This window comes from Rosa chinensis, chromosome 3, assembly GCF_002994745.2.
Source record: "Rosa chinensis cultivar Old Blush chromosome 3, RchiOBHm-V2, whole genome shotgun sequence".
Taxonomy (NCBI): domain Eukaryota; kingdom Viridiplantae; phylum Streptophyta; class Magnoliopsida; order Rosales; family Rosaceae; genus Rosa; species Rosa chinensis.
The window spans coordinates 14,131,274-14,147,974 of NC_037090.1; the positions used below are offsets into that span (position 1 = coordinate 14,131,274).

General features: G+C 41.4%; 4 protein-coding genes across 5 annotated transcripts; all 4 read left to right on the forward strand.

Moving 5' to 3' along the window:
- LOC112191617 (ABC transporter G family member 20) lies at window positions 1-2,562 on the forward strand. Its single transcript, XM_024331000.2, has 2 exons — window positions 1-1,176; window positions 1,256-2,562. Exons 1-2 carry the CDS (start codon window positions 108-110, stop codon window positions 2,398-2,400), a joined length of 2,214 nt encoding a protein of 737 aa, XP_024186768.1. The 5' UTR covers window positions 1-107; the 3' UTR covers window positions 2,401-2,562.
- Window positions 2,563-3,852: 1,290 nt separating this feature from the next.
- Window positions 3,853-6,465, forward strand: LOC112192870 (serine/arginine-rich splicing factor RS2Z33). 2 transcript variants are annotated; one of them, XM_024332773.2, is made up of 7 exons: window positions 3,853-3,978; window positions 4,428-4,541; window positions 5,099-5,138; window positions 5,291-5,386; window positions 5,475-5,662; window positions 5,765-5,833; window positions 5,942-6,465. In XM_024332773.2, the coding sequence occupies exons 2-7, from the start codon at window positions 4,435-4,437 to the stop codon at window positions 6,270-6,272; spliced, it is 831 nt and encodes a 276-aa protein (XP_024188541.1). In that variant the 5' UTR covers window positions 3,853-3,978; window positions 4,428-4,434; the 3' UTR covers window positions 6,273-6,465. The 2 variants fall into 2 exon arrangements, with proteins under 2 accessions (XP_024188541.1, XP_024188544.1); XM_024332776.2 differs by having other exon boundaries at window positions 3,960-3,978; window positions 4,835-5,138.
- Window positions 6,466-7,946: 1,481 nt separating this feature from the next.
- LOC112192869 lies at window positions 7,947-9,571 on the forward strand. Its single transcript, XM_024332772.2, has 2 exons — window positions 7,947-8,018; window positions 8,357-9,571. Exon 2 carries the CDS (start codon window positions 8,358-8,360, stop codon window positions 9,336-9,338), a length of 981 nt encoding a protein of 326 aa, XP_024188540.1. The 5' UTR covers window positions 7,947-8,018; window position 8,357; the 3' UTR covers window positions 9,339-9,571.
- A 5,525-nt stretch (window positions 9,572-15,096) lies between these two features.
- Window positions 15,097-16,355, forward strand: LOC112193576. The gene is made up of 4 exons (XM_024333764.2): window positions 15,097-15,453; window positions 15,539-15,617; window positions 15,702-15,789; window positions 15,903-16,355. Exons 1-4 carry the CDS (start codon window positions 15,220-15,222, stop codon window positions 15,994-15,996), a joined length of 495 nt encoding a protein of 164 aa, XP_024189532.1. The 5' UTR covers window positions 15,097-15,219; the 3' UTR covers window positions 15,997-16,355.
- Window positions 16,356-16,701: the final 346 nt, after the last annotated feature.

A 16,701-nucleotide genomic window follows, 5' to 3' on the forward strand; every position in this document is an offset into this window, starting at 1 on the left:
CTACTACCTTTCTATAAATCATGCACCCAAACACGTAACTTCTCCTACTAAACCCCGATAAAACGACGCCACACTTCTCGTGTTGCACCTCCTCCAAAAACCACCACATGTCGTCGGTGGCGCCACCCACTCTGGAGCTCCGAGAATTCAACCCCACACGACCCCGCGTCAACCCTACTCTCGCCGAGCTTCTCCAGTGGGTCGAACAGTCCCAAACCCCCGACCGGAAAACAACGTCGTCAAACCACAACAATGTCCACCACGTCCTCGACCTCGGGTTTCCTTCCACCTCTTTATCTCAGTCGACCTACCCTTTCGTCCTCTCCTTCAACAATCTCACTTACAGCGTCAAGGTCCGGCGCAAAATGACATTACTGCCCTCATTCAGATCAGCAGAGGCTAAACTTGGGGGTAGCCCAGGCAGCAGCAGCACCAAGGTTTTGCTGAACGGCGTCTCCGGCGAGGCCAGAGAAGGCCAGATCATGGCGGTTCTCGGAGCGAGTGGCTCCGGCAAGTCGACGCTGATAGACGCATTGGCTGATCGGATCGCCAAGGACAGCTTGAAAGGGACGGTCACATTAAACAATGAGATTCTCAACTCGAGGATGCTGAAGGTGATATCGGCTTATGTCATGCAGGACGATCTCTTGTTTCCGATGCTGACGGTGGAGGAGACTCTCATGTTCTCCGCCGAGTTCCGGCTCCCCCGGACTCTGTCGAAATCCAAGAAGAAGTCTCGTGTTCAGGCCCTTATTGATCAATTAGGTCTCCGGAACGCCTCGAAGACGGTGATCGGAGATGAGGGCCACCGTGGCGTCTCCGGCGGAGAGAGGAGGAGAGTTTCTATTGGTATTGACATCATTCACGACCCGATAGTTTTGTTTCTGGACGAGCCGACCTCCGGGCTTGACTCGACAAGCGCTTTCATGGTGGTGAAGGTTTTGCAGAGAATAGCTCAGAGTGGTAGTATTGTGGTGATGTCCGTACATCAACCTAGTTACAGGATTTTGGGGTTGTTGGACCGGTTGGTACTTCTGTCACATGGACAGACTGTGTACAGTGGCTCGCCGGCGAATCTTCCAATCTTTTTCGGCGAATTCGGACACCCTATACCCGAAACGGAGAACAGGACCGAGTTCGCTCTGGACCTCATTCGAGAATTGGAGGAAACTCCAGGTACTATTTCAGGCCAACCTGACTGATTTAGGTTTAGTTTACATAAAATTAATTGTGTATTTGAATTTTGTATATATAGGTGGAACCAAGAGCTTGGTGGAGTTCAACAAGTCATGGCAAGTCACCAAGAGGCAAAAGCAGAAAGACGCAAATGGTTGCGACAACGGTTACTGCAGTATGCCGAAGCTCTCGCTCAAAGATGCCATAAGTGCAAGCATTTCAAAAGGAAAGCTAGTCTCGGGTGCTCCCACTGACACTAACCTCGCCTCTTCAGTCCCTACATTTGCCAACCCGATGTGGATCGAAATGTTGGTGATCTCGAAACGCTCGGTCACAAACTCGAGACGGATGCCGGAACTCTTCGGCATTCGATTGGGGGCGGTACTCGTCACCGGAATAATATTAGCCACTATGTTTTGGCACCTCGACGACTCCCCCATGGGTATTGAAGAGCGGCTTGGATTTTTTGCCTTTGCAATGTCTACGACCTTTTACACTTGCGCTGAAGCAATCCCTATTTTCCTCCAAGAACGATACATATTCATGAGAGAAACAGCCTACAATGCATACCGTCGGTCATCTTATGTTTTAGCTCACTCGATACTCTCCATTCCCTCCTTGCTCATCCTCTCTTTGGCCTTTGCCGCCACGACCTTTTGGGCCGTGGGGTTGGCCGGTGGTCTTCATGGGTTTCTCTTTTTCTTCTTGACAATATGCTCAGCATTTTGGGCAGGATCTTCGTTCGTAACGTTTTTATCTGGTGTTGTGACCCATGTCATGGTGGGGTTCACGGTTGTGGTGGCCATTTTAGCATACTTTCTCCTCTTCAGTGGGTTTTTCATTAGCAGAGATCGAATTCCGGCTTACTGGATTTGGTTCCATTACATTTCTCTGGTGAAATATCCATATGAAGCTGTTTTGCAGAACGAGTTTGATGACCCGTTGAAGTGTTTAGTGACCGGAATTCAAATGTTCGACAATACGCCATTGGGTGAGGTCCCCGTTGCATTGAAGATGAAGTTGTTAAAGAACATGAGCAACATTTTAGGGTTGAATATAACTGGGTCTAGTTGTGTGACCACTGGATCAGACATATTGAAGCAGCAGGGTATAACTGATATTAGTAAATGGAATTGCTTATGGGTAACAATTGCTTGGGGCTTTTTTTTTAGAATTTTGTTCTATTTTACTCTGTTGTTTGGGAGCAAAAACAAAAGGAGGTAGAAGAAATAGGGAGAATAGTTGGCAATGTTGTTTGTTGGTCTTTTGGCAATTCAGTGTATAATTGTAAGTTATCCTTTATGTATTTCATGTACTTAATTTGGTTGTTAATTATAAACCCATGGTTTATGAGAAATTGAAAGATTACATTGTGGATTTTATGTACTTTTGCTTGTTTAGCATTTTGATCTCAAGTTCTCAACATTATATATCTAGTCATATGTAATTCTAGAAAATATACGAATGGTAAAATAGAAGATGGAATTGCAAAAGGAGGCTAAACTAAACTTGTGATATCTGAAATTGACGCTTTTTCAAAATTATTGTTTCTATTTATTCTTCTTTTCTGGAAGGAATTTTTTTCTTTTTTGCTTTTCATCATGTGTTTCTAGCATAATGGAGGTTTAATTAAGGCTATCTTTTTGTTCCATGGTACAATTGGAGAGACCAACTAGACACCAAATAAACAAAACTACTTGAATTCAATTTTCTTCAAATCCTAATTATAATTCACTTATGTAAAGAGTTCCAAATTCATAAAGAGAAGTAAGATTATGAATGAGATAGATAATTGCTCTTAAAAGTTGAATGGCTAATAAATACGTATTTTGCTTGTACAAAATATGATTTTGACTTTTTGAGAGCTATTTTTCTCATGAAGGGAGGATTACTATAGAAATAGCCAACTATTGGACTCTACTTTACAAATCAGAATTCTTTTTGTAAATCTTGGTGTGATTAAATATACCAAAAAACGCTAGGTTCTAAGGACAGGCGGTGAGGCTAGACTTAGCGCCTATTCACTGGTACTACCATTTCTCCACACATGCTCTGCATGTGCAATTTTTTTTATTTTTTGCAGAAAATAATAAAGAAAACGGTTATTGCAGACATAAGATCATGGGAGAGAAAAGTGGATTGTGGCTTTTTTTTTGTTTATTTTTTAAATAAAAATATATTTTGTAAATGTCATAATTGTCTTTGTAATTTAACTCTAAAAAAATTTTAATATTTCAGAGTCATTTTGGTACATTTTTTTTATTTTAGCTAACAAAATCTTTTTTTTTAATAATAGTATAGATATACCGTAGAGGTTTATTTTATTTTATTATACAACATATGAATTAGTGCAATTAAAAGCAAAAAGAGTATAAACGCCACCCAAACTAATCGAAACGGCTGAGCACCATTTCGCTTGAGCTGTAGCCCAGAAATCCAGAATGTTCAGAATAGTGGATTGACTTAGCAAAACTTGTCGCGAAGTATACTGGTTTTTGGGCCAGGAGGCTTTTTAAGTTGAAGCCCATTTCACGGGGCCATTACCCAATATGGCGAGAGTACTCTCTTAATCTCTTATCACGTGCATGAGGCCTAATAGCCAATCAGGTGAAGTAACATGCCAACTCAGCCAATCTCCGAATCGTTGGATTAAACGAATCCTGGCCGTTCAACCTGTCGGCGCGCTCTATAAAATCAGAGAGAGAGAGAGAGATGGAGGGACCGAAATCATTCTTCTATTCTGTTCCGATTGAGTTTTAGGGCTAAATCGAATTGGGGATTTTTGTATTTCACCTGCCAAAGGTACGAACTTTCACCAATTATCTCGTCTATTACTACCTCGCATCAATAACCCTGTTACGAATTTTGATTTTTGTAACCTGCTGTTTGACTTAAATCGATTTCAATTCAATTAGATTTATCTATGTTCGAAGAGATTCAAAGATCTTTGTTTCATTAATTGTTGATTACAGAACGTAATTAGTGTTTTCTGGCCGTGATTCTTGAAAGAACAAGCAAGTTTATGTGCCCAAATTTTAATTGAGTTGGTTTTTGGATGCCAACGTTCAAGTCGAGTATATAGGAATTGGGTCTGAAATTTTTGCATTGGAATTTGATTAGAATTTGATTAGTGGGTATAAAGCCTGAAAGTGATAAGGTTCTTGTGTATGTTGGATGACTGAATTTTAAAAAGTTGTAAGGCTTCGTATCAATGTGTTTATATGTGCTTATTGCTTATTGATTTACTGCAGACTGAAGATGCCTCGCTACGATGATCGATATGGCAATTCGCGTCTGTATGTTGGTCGCCTGGCCTCACGCACCCGGACGCGTGATCTGGACCGGATTTTCAGCAGATATGGGAGGTAAGTTTATTTACTTTTTCAGTGTTTTGAGCGTAATCATCATCTATGCAATAATTGAGTTGGAATGTGAATAATTTTATGAATGTGCGTGTTTTGAATTTAGTGTAAAAGGATGAAACATTAAGTAGTTAATGAGGGCTGTTAGAAATTTCCACCAAAAATGTTGGGAGCGGTTTAGTTCCTTACCAAGCTTAATAATGTGCTTGGTTTAATATGACTTTTCATCATCTTGTGTGTGGGAGCACTTTGCCCCAAGATCTGGTGTTTTCTTAACTTGAATGATCTTGTTGAAGGTTTCCTGGGGTTTGGCCTTACTTGGAGGTCTATGACTCTATGGTGGGAGGGTGATGGCCTTGGTGGAATTGGTGGATATTCTTGCTGAGTATATAGGAGACTTTTGGCGATTCTTTCTGTAGTCTTATTGCGTGTTTTAATGCAAATGGCAACAAACTCAATCTGGTGTTTTGTTCGTCTGTGACGGGCGAAGTACCATACACTTGAAGTTCTTAAGTAATGATAGCCTTACTGTTTCTGGTTTCTGGCAACCGTTTACGCAGAGTACGAGATGTGGACATGAAGCGAGAGTTTGCATTTGTTGTAAGTTTTTCTTACCTTAAATTTTGTATCTTTTTTTCTGTTTACACTGTTTTGAGAACTTTTTGAGAACCTTGCTGGTTATCGATTCACATCCATATTGCCCTTCTTTCAAGGGTACATTGTTGGTTTGCGCTCTCACCTTTTGTTAACAGGAATTTTATGATCCGCGAGATGCTGATGATGCAAGATATAGCTTAGATGGTAGGGAAGTTGATGGTAGTCGTCTGATTGTGGAGTTCGCAAAGGGGGTGAGTTTCTAGATTTCTCAGCTCGTGTATAAGTTTATGTTACTTTTGTTGGAAACTGATATATTCCTGCTTCTGTTACTTTGAGTAGGCTCCACGTGGTTCCCGGGAATACATGGGCAGAGGTCCTCCACCTGGATCTGGGCGCTGCTTTAATTGTGGCATTGATGGCCACTGGGCTCGTGATTGTAAGGCTGGGGATTGGAAGAATAAATGCTATCGCTGTGGAGAAAGAGGCCATATAGAAAGGCAGTGCAAAAATAGCCCAAAAGAACTAAGGTGGCTGCTTACTTCCAAGACTTGTTTGCTTCTTTATTGTTCTTTGCCCCTCCTAGGTCAATCAATTTCTAACTTTTCCATGTAACATTGTATGAATTGCAGGCGTGAGCGGAGTCGTTCACGTTCTCCTCGCCGCAGAAGTCGTAGCCCAAGTTACAGCCGAAGCTACAGGTTTGTACACACATCCCTGATCCCTTTAATGATGTTACTTGATATATATTCAGATTCATATGCTTGATGTTTCTTATTGAATATAACTGGATCACTTTGTGTTTCTAGCCGATCAAGGTCCCCGGTCAGGAGAGGACGGAGCTTGGAAAGGGATGATAGATCTCGGAGCCCTTCTTACAGAAGCCGTGATGTGAGCATGAGTCCATTGCCCAGGAAGCGAAGCCTTACACCTGAGGATTATAGCCCCCGTGGAAGGGGTAGCCCTTCTCCCAGAAATGGTAGCAAAAGCCCGAGCCCTAAGAGCAGAAGTCCGATTAGCCCTGACCGTGAGATTGATAGCCCTGTTCGCCCTTCTGAAGCTAATGGTCGTAGCCCCAGTCCAAGGGAGGATAGGAGCCCTGTCGATGAGGATGATTATGACAACCGCCGCTCTCCTTGATGTTGATGGTATTAGTGTTATAAAGAATGTGGGCTGTTGGACAAACTTGGAGTCTGCTAGACATTGCAGTGGTTGTACTATGTTGTGCTTTGTTTTGAATGGATTTGACTAGCTTGTTCTGTGACGTATTTTAGAACTTCCAAAGTTTATTATTGTTATTGATTATCTCATGGCACCAATTTTTATTCCAGAACATTGTTCGAGGTCGGGGATTCGTTTTCAAAATTGTGATCATATATCGGAATTGGATAATGTTGATGTTATTGGTGTTCCTGAGACGCCTACCATGATTCAGCTACACTAAAATAGAACTTGAGCAACTATTATACGTATTGAGAACGTTATCCCCAGATTAGGGTTTGCTTTTGGTCGCTGAAACTTTACACTTGCCTAGGGCTTGCCGTTGGTTGGTTTCGGTTGGTTACCTGGGGGGATCAGGTACGGGCCCTTACCGGGGGGATCAGTTGCCCTTCCCTCCCAGAGCCGAGCGTAGACAAAATGAAAAAGGTGAACTCTTAATTTTATAAAATTAAGAGTTTATGATAGTAAAATTTTTATGAAATTTCAATTTTCTGTAAAATTTACTATCAAGTCTGCAAGTCTGCAACATGGTTGCAGCTTGATAATGTGGAAAGGTACAGGAATATATGGAAATTAAACATCCCACCCAAGGCCAAGATTTTTGGCTGGCTCTTACTTTGGGGCAGGTTGAAAATCAGAGACAGATTATCTCAACTGGGTTACATAGATGATAATTCCCGTCCTCTTTGTGATAATGATAATGATGTTGTAGTATATATGAAACATGTTGTATTGTTCATAGTATAAAATGTCTATGTCATGTATAAGATAGGTATTTTAGGTATAGTGACTTATGAGTCAAGCTTTATGCCAATGGGGAACAAGTGTGGCAATCATCATCATCACAACCACAATGTGAAGCTGCAAATGAAGAAGCCACAAGGTGAGGCTACAATTGAAGATGCCATCAAGTTGTATCATTAATTACTTCAAAATGTATCCCTATAAATACCTCCTTTGAATGAAATGAAAGACACACTTGAATCTCTGTTCTCTCTCTCTCTCTCTCTCTCTCTCTCTGTGTTAAATTTTGCTTGTCCTTAAACACGTTATCAGCACGAGCTCCTAGCCCTTGCTAGCCATACCGTGCGCTGCCCCTGCGCTCGTTCCTGTGCAGATCAGTCCGTTTGCACACCCCGAAACATCTTGATCGGGACCTCAGATCAAAATCCTTCCTTCATCAAAGTTGTTCGTCTCTGTCTTTTCTATTGGACCTCCAAATTTCAGCCTTATTGGAGTGTTTTTGAGACCTGTACATCATTTGAAGTGGGAGTTGTTCAGCCTGCTGGTTCCTGTGCAGATCAGCCTGCTTGCACGCCCCGAAACATCTTGATAGGGATCTCAGATCAAAATCTTTCCTTCATCAAAGTTGTTCATCTCTGTCTCTTCTATCTGACCTCCAAATTTCAGCCTCATCGAAGTTGTTTTGGGACCTGAGCTATTCCGTCAAAAAGCAAGCAGCACCTCCTGCCGAGTCCTTGCGCAGCAGCTGCCGAGCCACCTGCCATTCCGGCAACTTTCCGGACACTTTTCCGGCTACTTTTCCGGCGACTTTCCGACACTTTTCCGGTGACTTTTCCGGCAACTTTTCAGACACTTTTCCGGCGCTTTTTCCGGCGACTTTTGGGCAACTTTTTCGGTCATTTCCGACAACACTATTTCAAGGTATTATTTACTAAAAGTTCCCACTTTTGAGATTTTATTTATTTTTCTCCTCCTTTTTCTTTTGGGAACTTACAATTAAAAAGCGGAATTATAGAAATTCACGCTAAACGAACTAAGAGCGTTCGTAGTCAATGAACTAAGAGTGTTCATAATATTCGGACTAAGAGCGTCCGCAAGCATCGATTTATGACCCTATTAAACATCATTGTTTCGGTCTAATCCAAATATTCTTGGAAATTGATTTCTTAGTAGCATAGCTCGGAAATCTTATTATTTTAGTTTTTCGTGGAAGTTTTAAACTCCGAAACTAATACATCTTTTTCTTCTTATATTTCAAGGATGTCGAATGAACCTAGACTCGATTTTCAAATCCTTGACTCAACTGGTTCGGATTACCATAGTTGGAAAACCGACGTTGAAAACCATCTCACATCAAAAGGGATATTGCCCATAATCCAGGCACCAAATGCAGGCCTTGTGTTCCAACGAACACCCATAAAACATGCACAAGCAATTATCTTGATGCGACGCCATATGGACAAAGCACTCAGATTGGAGTATATGTCCATCAAAGATGCAAGGGACCTATGGGTAGCGCTAGAAGAGCGCTTTGATAATATCCAAGATTCCCTCCTCCCTGACTTGAAGGTTCAATGGAACAATTTACGCTTCTCCGACTTCAAGTCTGTTGCTGAATACAATTCAGAAGCTCTTCGGCTAAGTGCCATGCTGAAGTTCTGTGAAAAACCTCTCACAGAAGAAGAGCTAATTGAGAAGACTCTCTCCACCTTCCCCGTCGCAGCAATTATACTATCAAAGCAATATCGCACTGAATATAATGTTGGACGACTTACGAAGTTCAATGAGCTTATCAATATTTTGTCGGTAGATGAGAAGCACGACAATATCCTTGTAAAGAATTATAATTCAAGGCCCGTAGGAACCAAAAGCGTTCGTGAGGCGAATTATAATGCACCCAAGAAAGGGCGCAAGGAGCGGTACCCTACTAATAAGGGGCATGTATACCCTAACAAGGGACATGACGGACGCATGGGTCCATACAACCGCCCCAATAAGGAAGGAAACCGCAACTTTGGAGCGGGCACACGTGGTGGCAAATCCACACGTGGGAGAAGAGAATATAACAACACCATGGGCCGTAACACTGTGGGCCGTGGAGGTCGCATAATACGCCGTGGAAGTAGCAGCAACAACCCGCCTAGGGAATATCCACAACGTGCACCTCAAATAAAGAAAGTCAACCACAATGACGTGTGTCATAGGTGTGGATCAATCGAGCATTGGTTTAAGCAATGCTAAGCAAGTACACAACTAGCTGCACGCTACAAGGAGTACAGGGAAATGAGGGAGCAAGAAGCTCACCTTGCTGAAGAAGATGATGGTGAAGATGTTATTCTCACCATAAAAGACTTCAAAGCTGAAAATGAAGAGCACGAGGATGCCGCAGACTTTGATTAAAATAGTCTTTTCTATTTTCCAATAAAACAGCAAATGTGCCTTAGTCAAATAACAATTGTATTGACTCTTTCTTATGTGGCGTACTCAATGAAGTATGATGTCTAGGCAAGTATTTGAGATCGTGGTACTTAAGCGAGCCTCGCTCCACCAACATCTCTATACTTACCTGGTCATATTTTATTGAAATTACCAAACGGATTGAGCAATTACAATTTGTATAAAGTTTGATTTTATATTGGAATAAACTTTGGAAACTTTGATGTAATCATTGACTATTTTCCCTATTAATAAAGTATCGCATTATCAATGTCATTGACATGTGTTAATATTCCGAACTTTATTTTTCAGTATGTCTTCGGGAGAATTGGAATGCCTTCTTGATAGTGGCACCACACATACTATATTAAGACATAGGCAATTATTCTTATGGATGACACCTAGTCAATCTTCAATGACCACGATGGCAGGACCATCTAAATTGATTCATGGTCGTGGACCAGCTCAATTTCTATTGCCGAATGGCACAAATATTAATGTCGCCGAAGCTTTATATGCTCCAAGGGCTGGAAGAACCCTATTAAGTTTTAAAGATATAAGAGCCAATGATTTTCATGTGAAAACACATTGTGAGAATGGACAAGAGTTCATTTACATCACCTCTAATAACTACGGAAATACACGAGTATTAGAGAAACTCATGTGTCGCTCTAGTGGATTGTACGCAACCACTATTAGAGTCATTGAATCCAACCATGTCATGAATGAAAATTTATGGGATTCCGACACATACAGGCTTTGGCACGACCGTTTGGGACACCCAGGTCGTGATATGATGATCCGTATATTAAAAACTTCACACGGACATCCATTCTTTAAAACGAAAAGGAATACGAACCAAAAAGTGGTTCAAAGAATTACTTCTAAAGCATATCATTCGTTTTGCAAAGCTTGCTCTTTAGCAAAAGTAGGATCAAGACCATCCTATGCAAAAGACATTAAAGAAAATATACCATTCTTGTAAAGAATACAAGGTGATATCTGTGGACCTATCCATCCAACTTGCGGACCATTTAGATATTTTATGGTGTTGGTTGATGCATCGACACGTTGGTCACATGTCGTGCTCTTATCCACAAGAAATGCTGCATTTGCTAAACTCCTAGCACAAATCATTAAGTTAAGGGCTCACCACCCTGATCATCCTATTAAGTCAATTCGTCTTGACAATGCTGGGGAGTTTACATCAAAAACTTTTGATGATTATTGCATGTCCATTGGGATCGAGGTTGAACACCCTGTCCCTCATGTACATACCCAAAATGGTCTCGCAGAAGCTGCCATTAAAAGACTTCAAATGGTTGCTAGAGCATTGGTTATGCGCACCAATCTCCCTATTTCTGCTTGGGGCTATGCAATATTACATGCAGCTGTGCTTATTCGTCTAAGGCCCACTGCCACCCAACCTTTTTCTGCATCCCAGATGGTGACTGGGTATGAGCCTAATGTCTCACATTTACGCATATTTGGGTATGCAGTCTATGTGCCAATTGCGCCACCACAGCGCACTAAAATGGGTCCTCAAAGACGATTAGGCCTTTATGTTGGCTATGACTCTCCAACCATAATCCGCTACATAGAACCCTTGACAGGTGATCTATTTACCGCTAGATTTGCGGATTGTCACTTTGATGAGACAGTCTTCCCGTCTTTAGGGGGAGACATGAACATAACTAATGTTCAACAAAAAGGACAGGAATTGTCGTGGTTTGTCCCCACTTTGTCTCATCTTGATCCCCGAACCGCACAATCTGAAAAAGAAGTGCAAAGAATTCTCAATCTTCAGAACGTAGCAGAATCGATGCCTGATGCATTTTCTGATATCGCTAAAGTGACAAGATCACACATACCTGCTGCAAATATACCTGCAAGGATTGATGTCCCTAAAAGACATAATTCCATCTCAAGAATACATGAGAATGGCGCCAACGTTCCCTCTATGGGTAACACATTGGCTAGGCCCACGGCTCCTGCCAGGAAGCGCGGGAGACCTATAGGTTCGATGGATTCTCGCCCAAGAAAGAAGGCGAGTTTGGCACAAAATAATCCATTAATCATAGATATGAATAATCCATCCCACGAGAATATTCCGGATTATGGTTATGTCCAAGAGACACCATTGGGGGACGCTCCAATGTCAGAACCAACTCCAGAGAATAGAGAAATCTCCATAAATTACAATAGTGTACATGAGATGATGGATAGAAATTCTATGGCAATTGATGATGCGTTTGCATATCATGTTGCAAAAGGAATCATAGAATATGATGATATCGAACCTCGCTCTGTTGAAGAATGTCAACGAAGAGCGGATTGGCCTAAATGGAAAAATGTGATCCAGGCTGAATTGGATTCACTAACAAAGAGACAGGTATTTGGATCTATAATGCTGACACCACCAAATATAAAGCATGTTGGCCATAAATGGGTCTTTGTTAGAAAACGTAATGAGAAAAATGAGGTGATGAGATATAAAGCCCGCCTCGTGGCACAAGGTTTCTCACAACGCCCTGGAATCGACTACGAGGAGACATACTCTCCCGTAATGGACATTATAACGTTCCGCTACCTTGTCAGTTTGGTAGTTTCCGAAAAACTTGACATGCAGCTGATGGATGTAATTACAGCATATCTCTATGGGGATCTAGATTCAGAGATATATATGAAGGTTCCTGATGGACTTCAATTACCAAAATCAAGTGGCTCTAAACCACGGAGCGCGTTTTCAATAAAATTAAGACGCTCAATATATGGATTGAAACAATCCGGACGGATGTGGTATAACCGTCTAAGTGACTACTTGATTGGAAAGGGATATATTAACAATGAAATATGCCCTTGCGTGTTCATTAAAAGAACAAGTTCCGGATTTGCAATTGTAGCAGTTTATGTCGATGACATGAACCTAATTGGAACTCTAGATGAGTTAAAGGAAACTGCTAAATATTTGGAATCCGAGTTTGAGATGAAAGATCTTGGGAAAACACGGTTTTGCCTCGGAATAGAACTCGAGCACCGTAGTGATGGGATTATGATCCATCAGTCAGCATATACTCAAAAATTACTAAGGCGCTTTAATGAAGATAAAGCAAAGCCTGTAAGTACTCCCATGATCGGTCGAAGTCTTGAGCCCACAAAAGATCCGTTTCGTCCAAAGGATGAGGACGAAGAACTATTAGAGGCTGAAGTACCCTATCTAAGTGCGATAGGCGCATTATTGTATTTAGCACAATGCACAAGACCAGATATCTCATTCGCAGTGAACTTGTTAGCTCGACATAGTTCTGCCCCAACACGCCGCCATTGGATTGGCATAAAGACAATCTTTCGATACTTAAAAGGTACGATTGATATGGGCTTGTTTTATCCCTACAGAGAGAAAATGAAAGACGGAAGATTGGGATCAGACCCTATGAGGCAAAAAGCCACCTTCCGTAATACAGACGCCGGCAACACCATCCATGGTGACCGACGTTCTCCTCCTCCCCTCCATCAAAATAAAAATAATGTTTTGATGGGCTTTGCTGATGCAGGGTATCTCTCTGACCCTCATAAAGGTCGCTCCCAAACAGGTTATGTCTTTACCATGGGAAGCACGGCGATATCTTGGAGATCTACAAAACAGACACTTGTCGCTACTTCCTCAAATCATGCAGAGATTATTGCTCTACATGAAGCTGTGCGTGAATGCATATGGCTAAGGTCTATAAATAGACACATTCGAGGAACTTGTGGTTTGAAGTTTACCACAGATAAACCTACATGCATTTACGAAGATAATGCAGCTTGTATTGAGCAAATGAAATTAGGTTTTATCAAGGGTGACAATACTAAACATATATCACCGAAATTCTTCTACAATCAGCAACAGCAAACACTTCTAAACATTGAAGTAAATCAAATCCGATCAGAGGATAATGTAGCGGACTTATTTACTAAGTCGTTACCAAAAACCCCTTTCGAGAAACATGTGAAGAGTATCGGATTAAGAAGATTATCCGAACTCTCATGATCTTCAGGGGGAGTCTAAATCAGGGGGAGTATCTGGAAACAGACTCCACACTCAAAGCGCGTTGCACTCTTTTTCTCCTTCGACCAAGGTTGTTTTTTCCCACAGGGTTTTATTACTTGGCAAGGTTTTTAATGAGGCAATTTCGAAGCGCACGACTTAGACAAATACTATCAACATGAAATATCCAAGGGGGAGTGTTGTAGTATATATGAAACATGTTGTATTGTTCATAGTATAAAATGTCTATGTCATGTATAAGATAGGTATTTTAGGTATAGTGACTTATGAGTCAAGCTTTATGCCAATGGGGAACAAGTGTGGCAATCATCATCATCACAACCACAATGTGAAGCTGCAAATGAAGAAGCCACAAGGTGAGGCTACAATTGAAGATGTCATCAAGTTGTATCATTAATTACTTCAAAATGTATCCCTATAAATACCTCCTTTGAATGAAATGAAAGACACACTTGAATCTCTGTTCTCTCTCTCTCTCTCTCTCTCTGTTAAATTTTGCTTGTCCTTAAACAAATGAAACTGCAGCTCATCTGTTTGGCTACTGTGAACTTTGGAGATTGACAAACTTTCACAACCCCATAACCCCATTGATTGGCAGCATGGTTATTTCAAGGTCTTTGAAGAAATGTTCATTAATAGACCATACTGCAGCAATACTTTTGCAAAAGCTATTATCACTTGCTGGCAAATATGGAAGGCCAGGAATGAAACTATTTTTTGAGGGAAAGTTAGCTTTCCAAATGAAGTGGTGGCAGCATACTGAGTAAGACATGCTCTACTGTTGGTGGGGCTAGGATCAACCCAAACCATCCAGCCACCATTCCGTGGGATCCTCCTCCAAATTATGTCAAAATCAATTTTGATGATTCAAGATTGCAATGTTCTGCAGCAGGTGACAGCATCATCAGAGATCAAAGAGGAACCCCGCTTGTTGCAGCAACCAGAAGCTTTGGGACTACCAGTGTACCATTAGCTAGAAGCAATGGCTCTAAGGAACAGTCTTGTTCTTGCCAAATAACATGGATTCGCCAATATACAAGCAGAAGGAGACTCCTAGTCATCGACGCTGTGAAAGGAAGAATACAACCTCCTTGGAGAATCCGCAAAATTGTTCAGGATATTTGGTTTTTATCCTTTAGTTTCAATTCCATTTCGTTTAATCATGTATTGAAAGAGGTCAACTTTGCAGCCGATGCTGTAGCAAATTTAGGTCATAATTCTGTCGATGGTCTGCAATGGACCTCCTTTTTACCAAGGAGTGTTTCAGATGCACTCTGCGTCTCTGCTTGTAAATTCTGAATGCACTAGAAACTTCTACCTATAATCATAGTCTTTTCGCATAAAACATAAAACAAAAAACTCTTAATTTCACAAACAATAGTAAACTCGTAAAAATGAATGTAAGCATAGACAAAAAAAAAAAAAAAGTAAATTGCCTTCGGTTAGAAAATTAATTGATGTGTTATGTGGGATAAAATTAGAATGATATAGAGAAGATAACAGACTTATATACAAGGATGATGTGCATAAATCGAGAAATGGTCGCTTGCTTAAAACTAATCGAGTGGCAAAGCAAAAAACAAACCGAGTGGCAAAGCAACCCAAATAGTACAGTAGTTCAACTCTTATCCACAAATGTCTAACGCAGTGACTCTGCCGTGTCTCGGCATCGTCAGCATGGCGCGCCGCCCAAAACGGACGGCAAAGACTAACCAAATCCCACCGCCGACTAGCGTCGGCTTTGGAATGAGCAAGAGGAAGGAGCCGCTGTGGCAATGCGTGGAGGGTTGCGGAGCTTGCTGCAAACTCGAAAAGGGTCCCTCTTTCGCTACCCCTGAAGAAATCTTCACCGACCCTGCTGACGTTGAGGTTAGTGCCACTCCCGTAAGGTGTTCGACGAAATACCTCAATGAATTATCGTTGCTTTCGGAATTGATTTTGTTTCATGTTTCAGCTTTACAGAAGTATGGTGGGTTCGGATGGGTGGTGCGTGCACTTGGAGAAAAGCACACGCAAGTGCTCCGTTTACAATGGTGAGGCATTTCCTTGGTAGCGTTGCTGTGTTACTCTTGAAGACTTGAAGTCTTAGTTTAACACCGTTCGAGTTGTTTTTACAGAGCGTCCATATTTTTGTCGCGTGGAGGCAGACGTGTTTGACAAACTGTATGGGATTAGCAAGAAGAAATTCAATGTGGAAGCTTGCAGGTCTTCTTCTCCTCTTTCTTTTCGGTTAAACATTGTTCAAGTGAGGTGCATGATGGGTTTCTTGGTGTATTTTTCATGTACTAATCAGCTCATTGTGTTCCAACTTGGTTTAGGAGTTGCACGGACACCATCAAGTCTGTTTATGGTCCCTATTCCAAGGAACTGGGTAACTACAATAGCACAGTAATGAGCTCCAGTTCTAGTTAAACCATTGTAATTTCCACTGCTCGATCAGATAAGGTGAAGGTGCGAAGGTTTTCAAACGATCAGTAACCCCTTCAGCATCATCATAGTCGGTAACCTCTTGGGTCGTGCATTTCACTCCGGGAGGAAGCCTTTAGCGCCAGACATTTTCAGCAGCTGCAGGCTTAAATTTGGGACGAGCAATAGGCTGATGATGTTGGAGGTGACAAGCTAATGTATTTCACAAAGTGCTTCATTAATTCTTCAACATCTCTGTTATATAATGTTGAAGGCTTGAAGCCTCCATGGCTGTTTTGTTCTCTGCCATGCTAACTTGTAAGACATTCTACTAAAATCATATTGAAATTTGGTTATAGAAGGAACTTAACTTTCTTAAACTACTGCTCTGTTCATAAAATTTTCAATGGTTCAGTTGAGCCAGTTTAAACTTTACGGTCTTTACCTGCAAAATTAGTGTTCGATCCAGTTTCTTTGGTCGTAGGTCAAAAATCAAGACGCTAAACTATGGTAAAGAATGAACAACTAATGGTGGGATGTCCAGATGCATCAGGTGTGTGCTTGTTTACCCTCTTGTCCTAATGTTTTCTTTTGACACTCCCCCACAAATCATTGTTTTAGCATAAGCAAAAAAGATTTAGGCTTCTCGGAATTCCCCATCGAGTCTTCTGCTTAGTTACCCCAGGCATTTTATCAAATAAGAATCAAGCA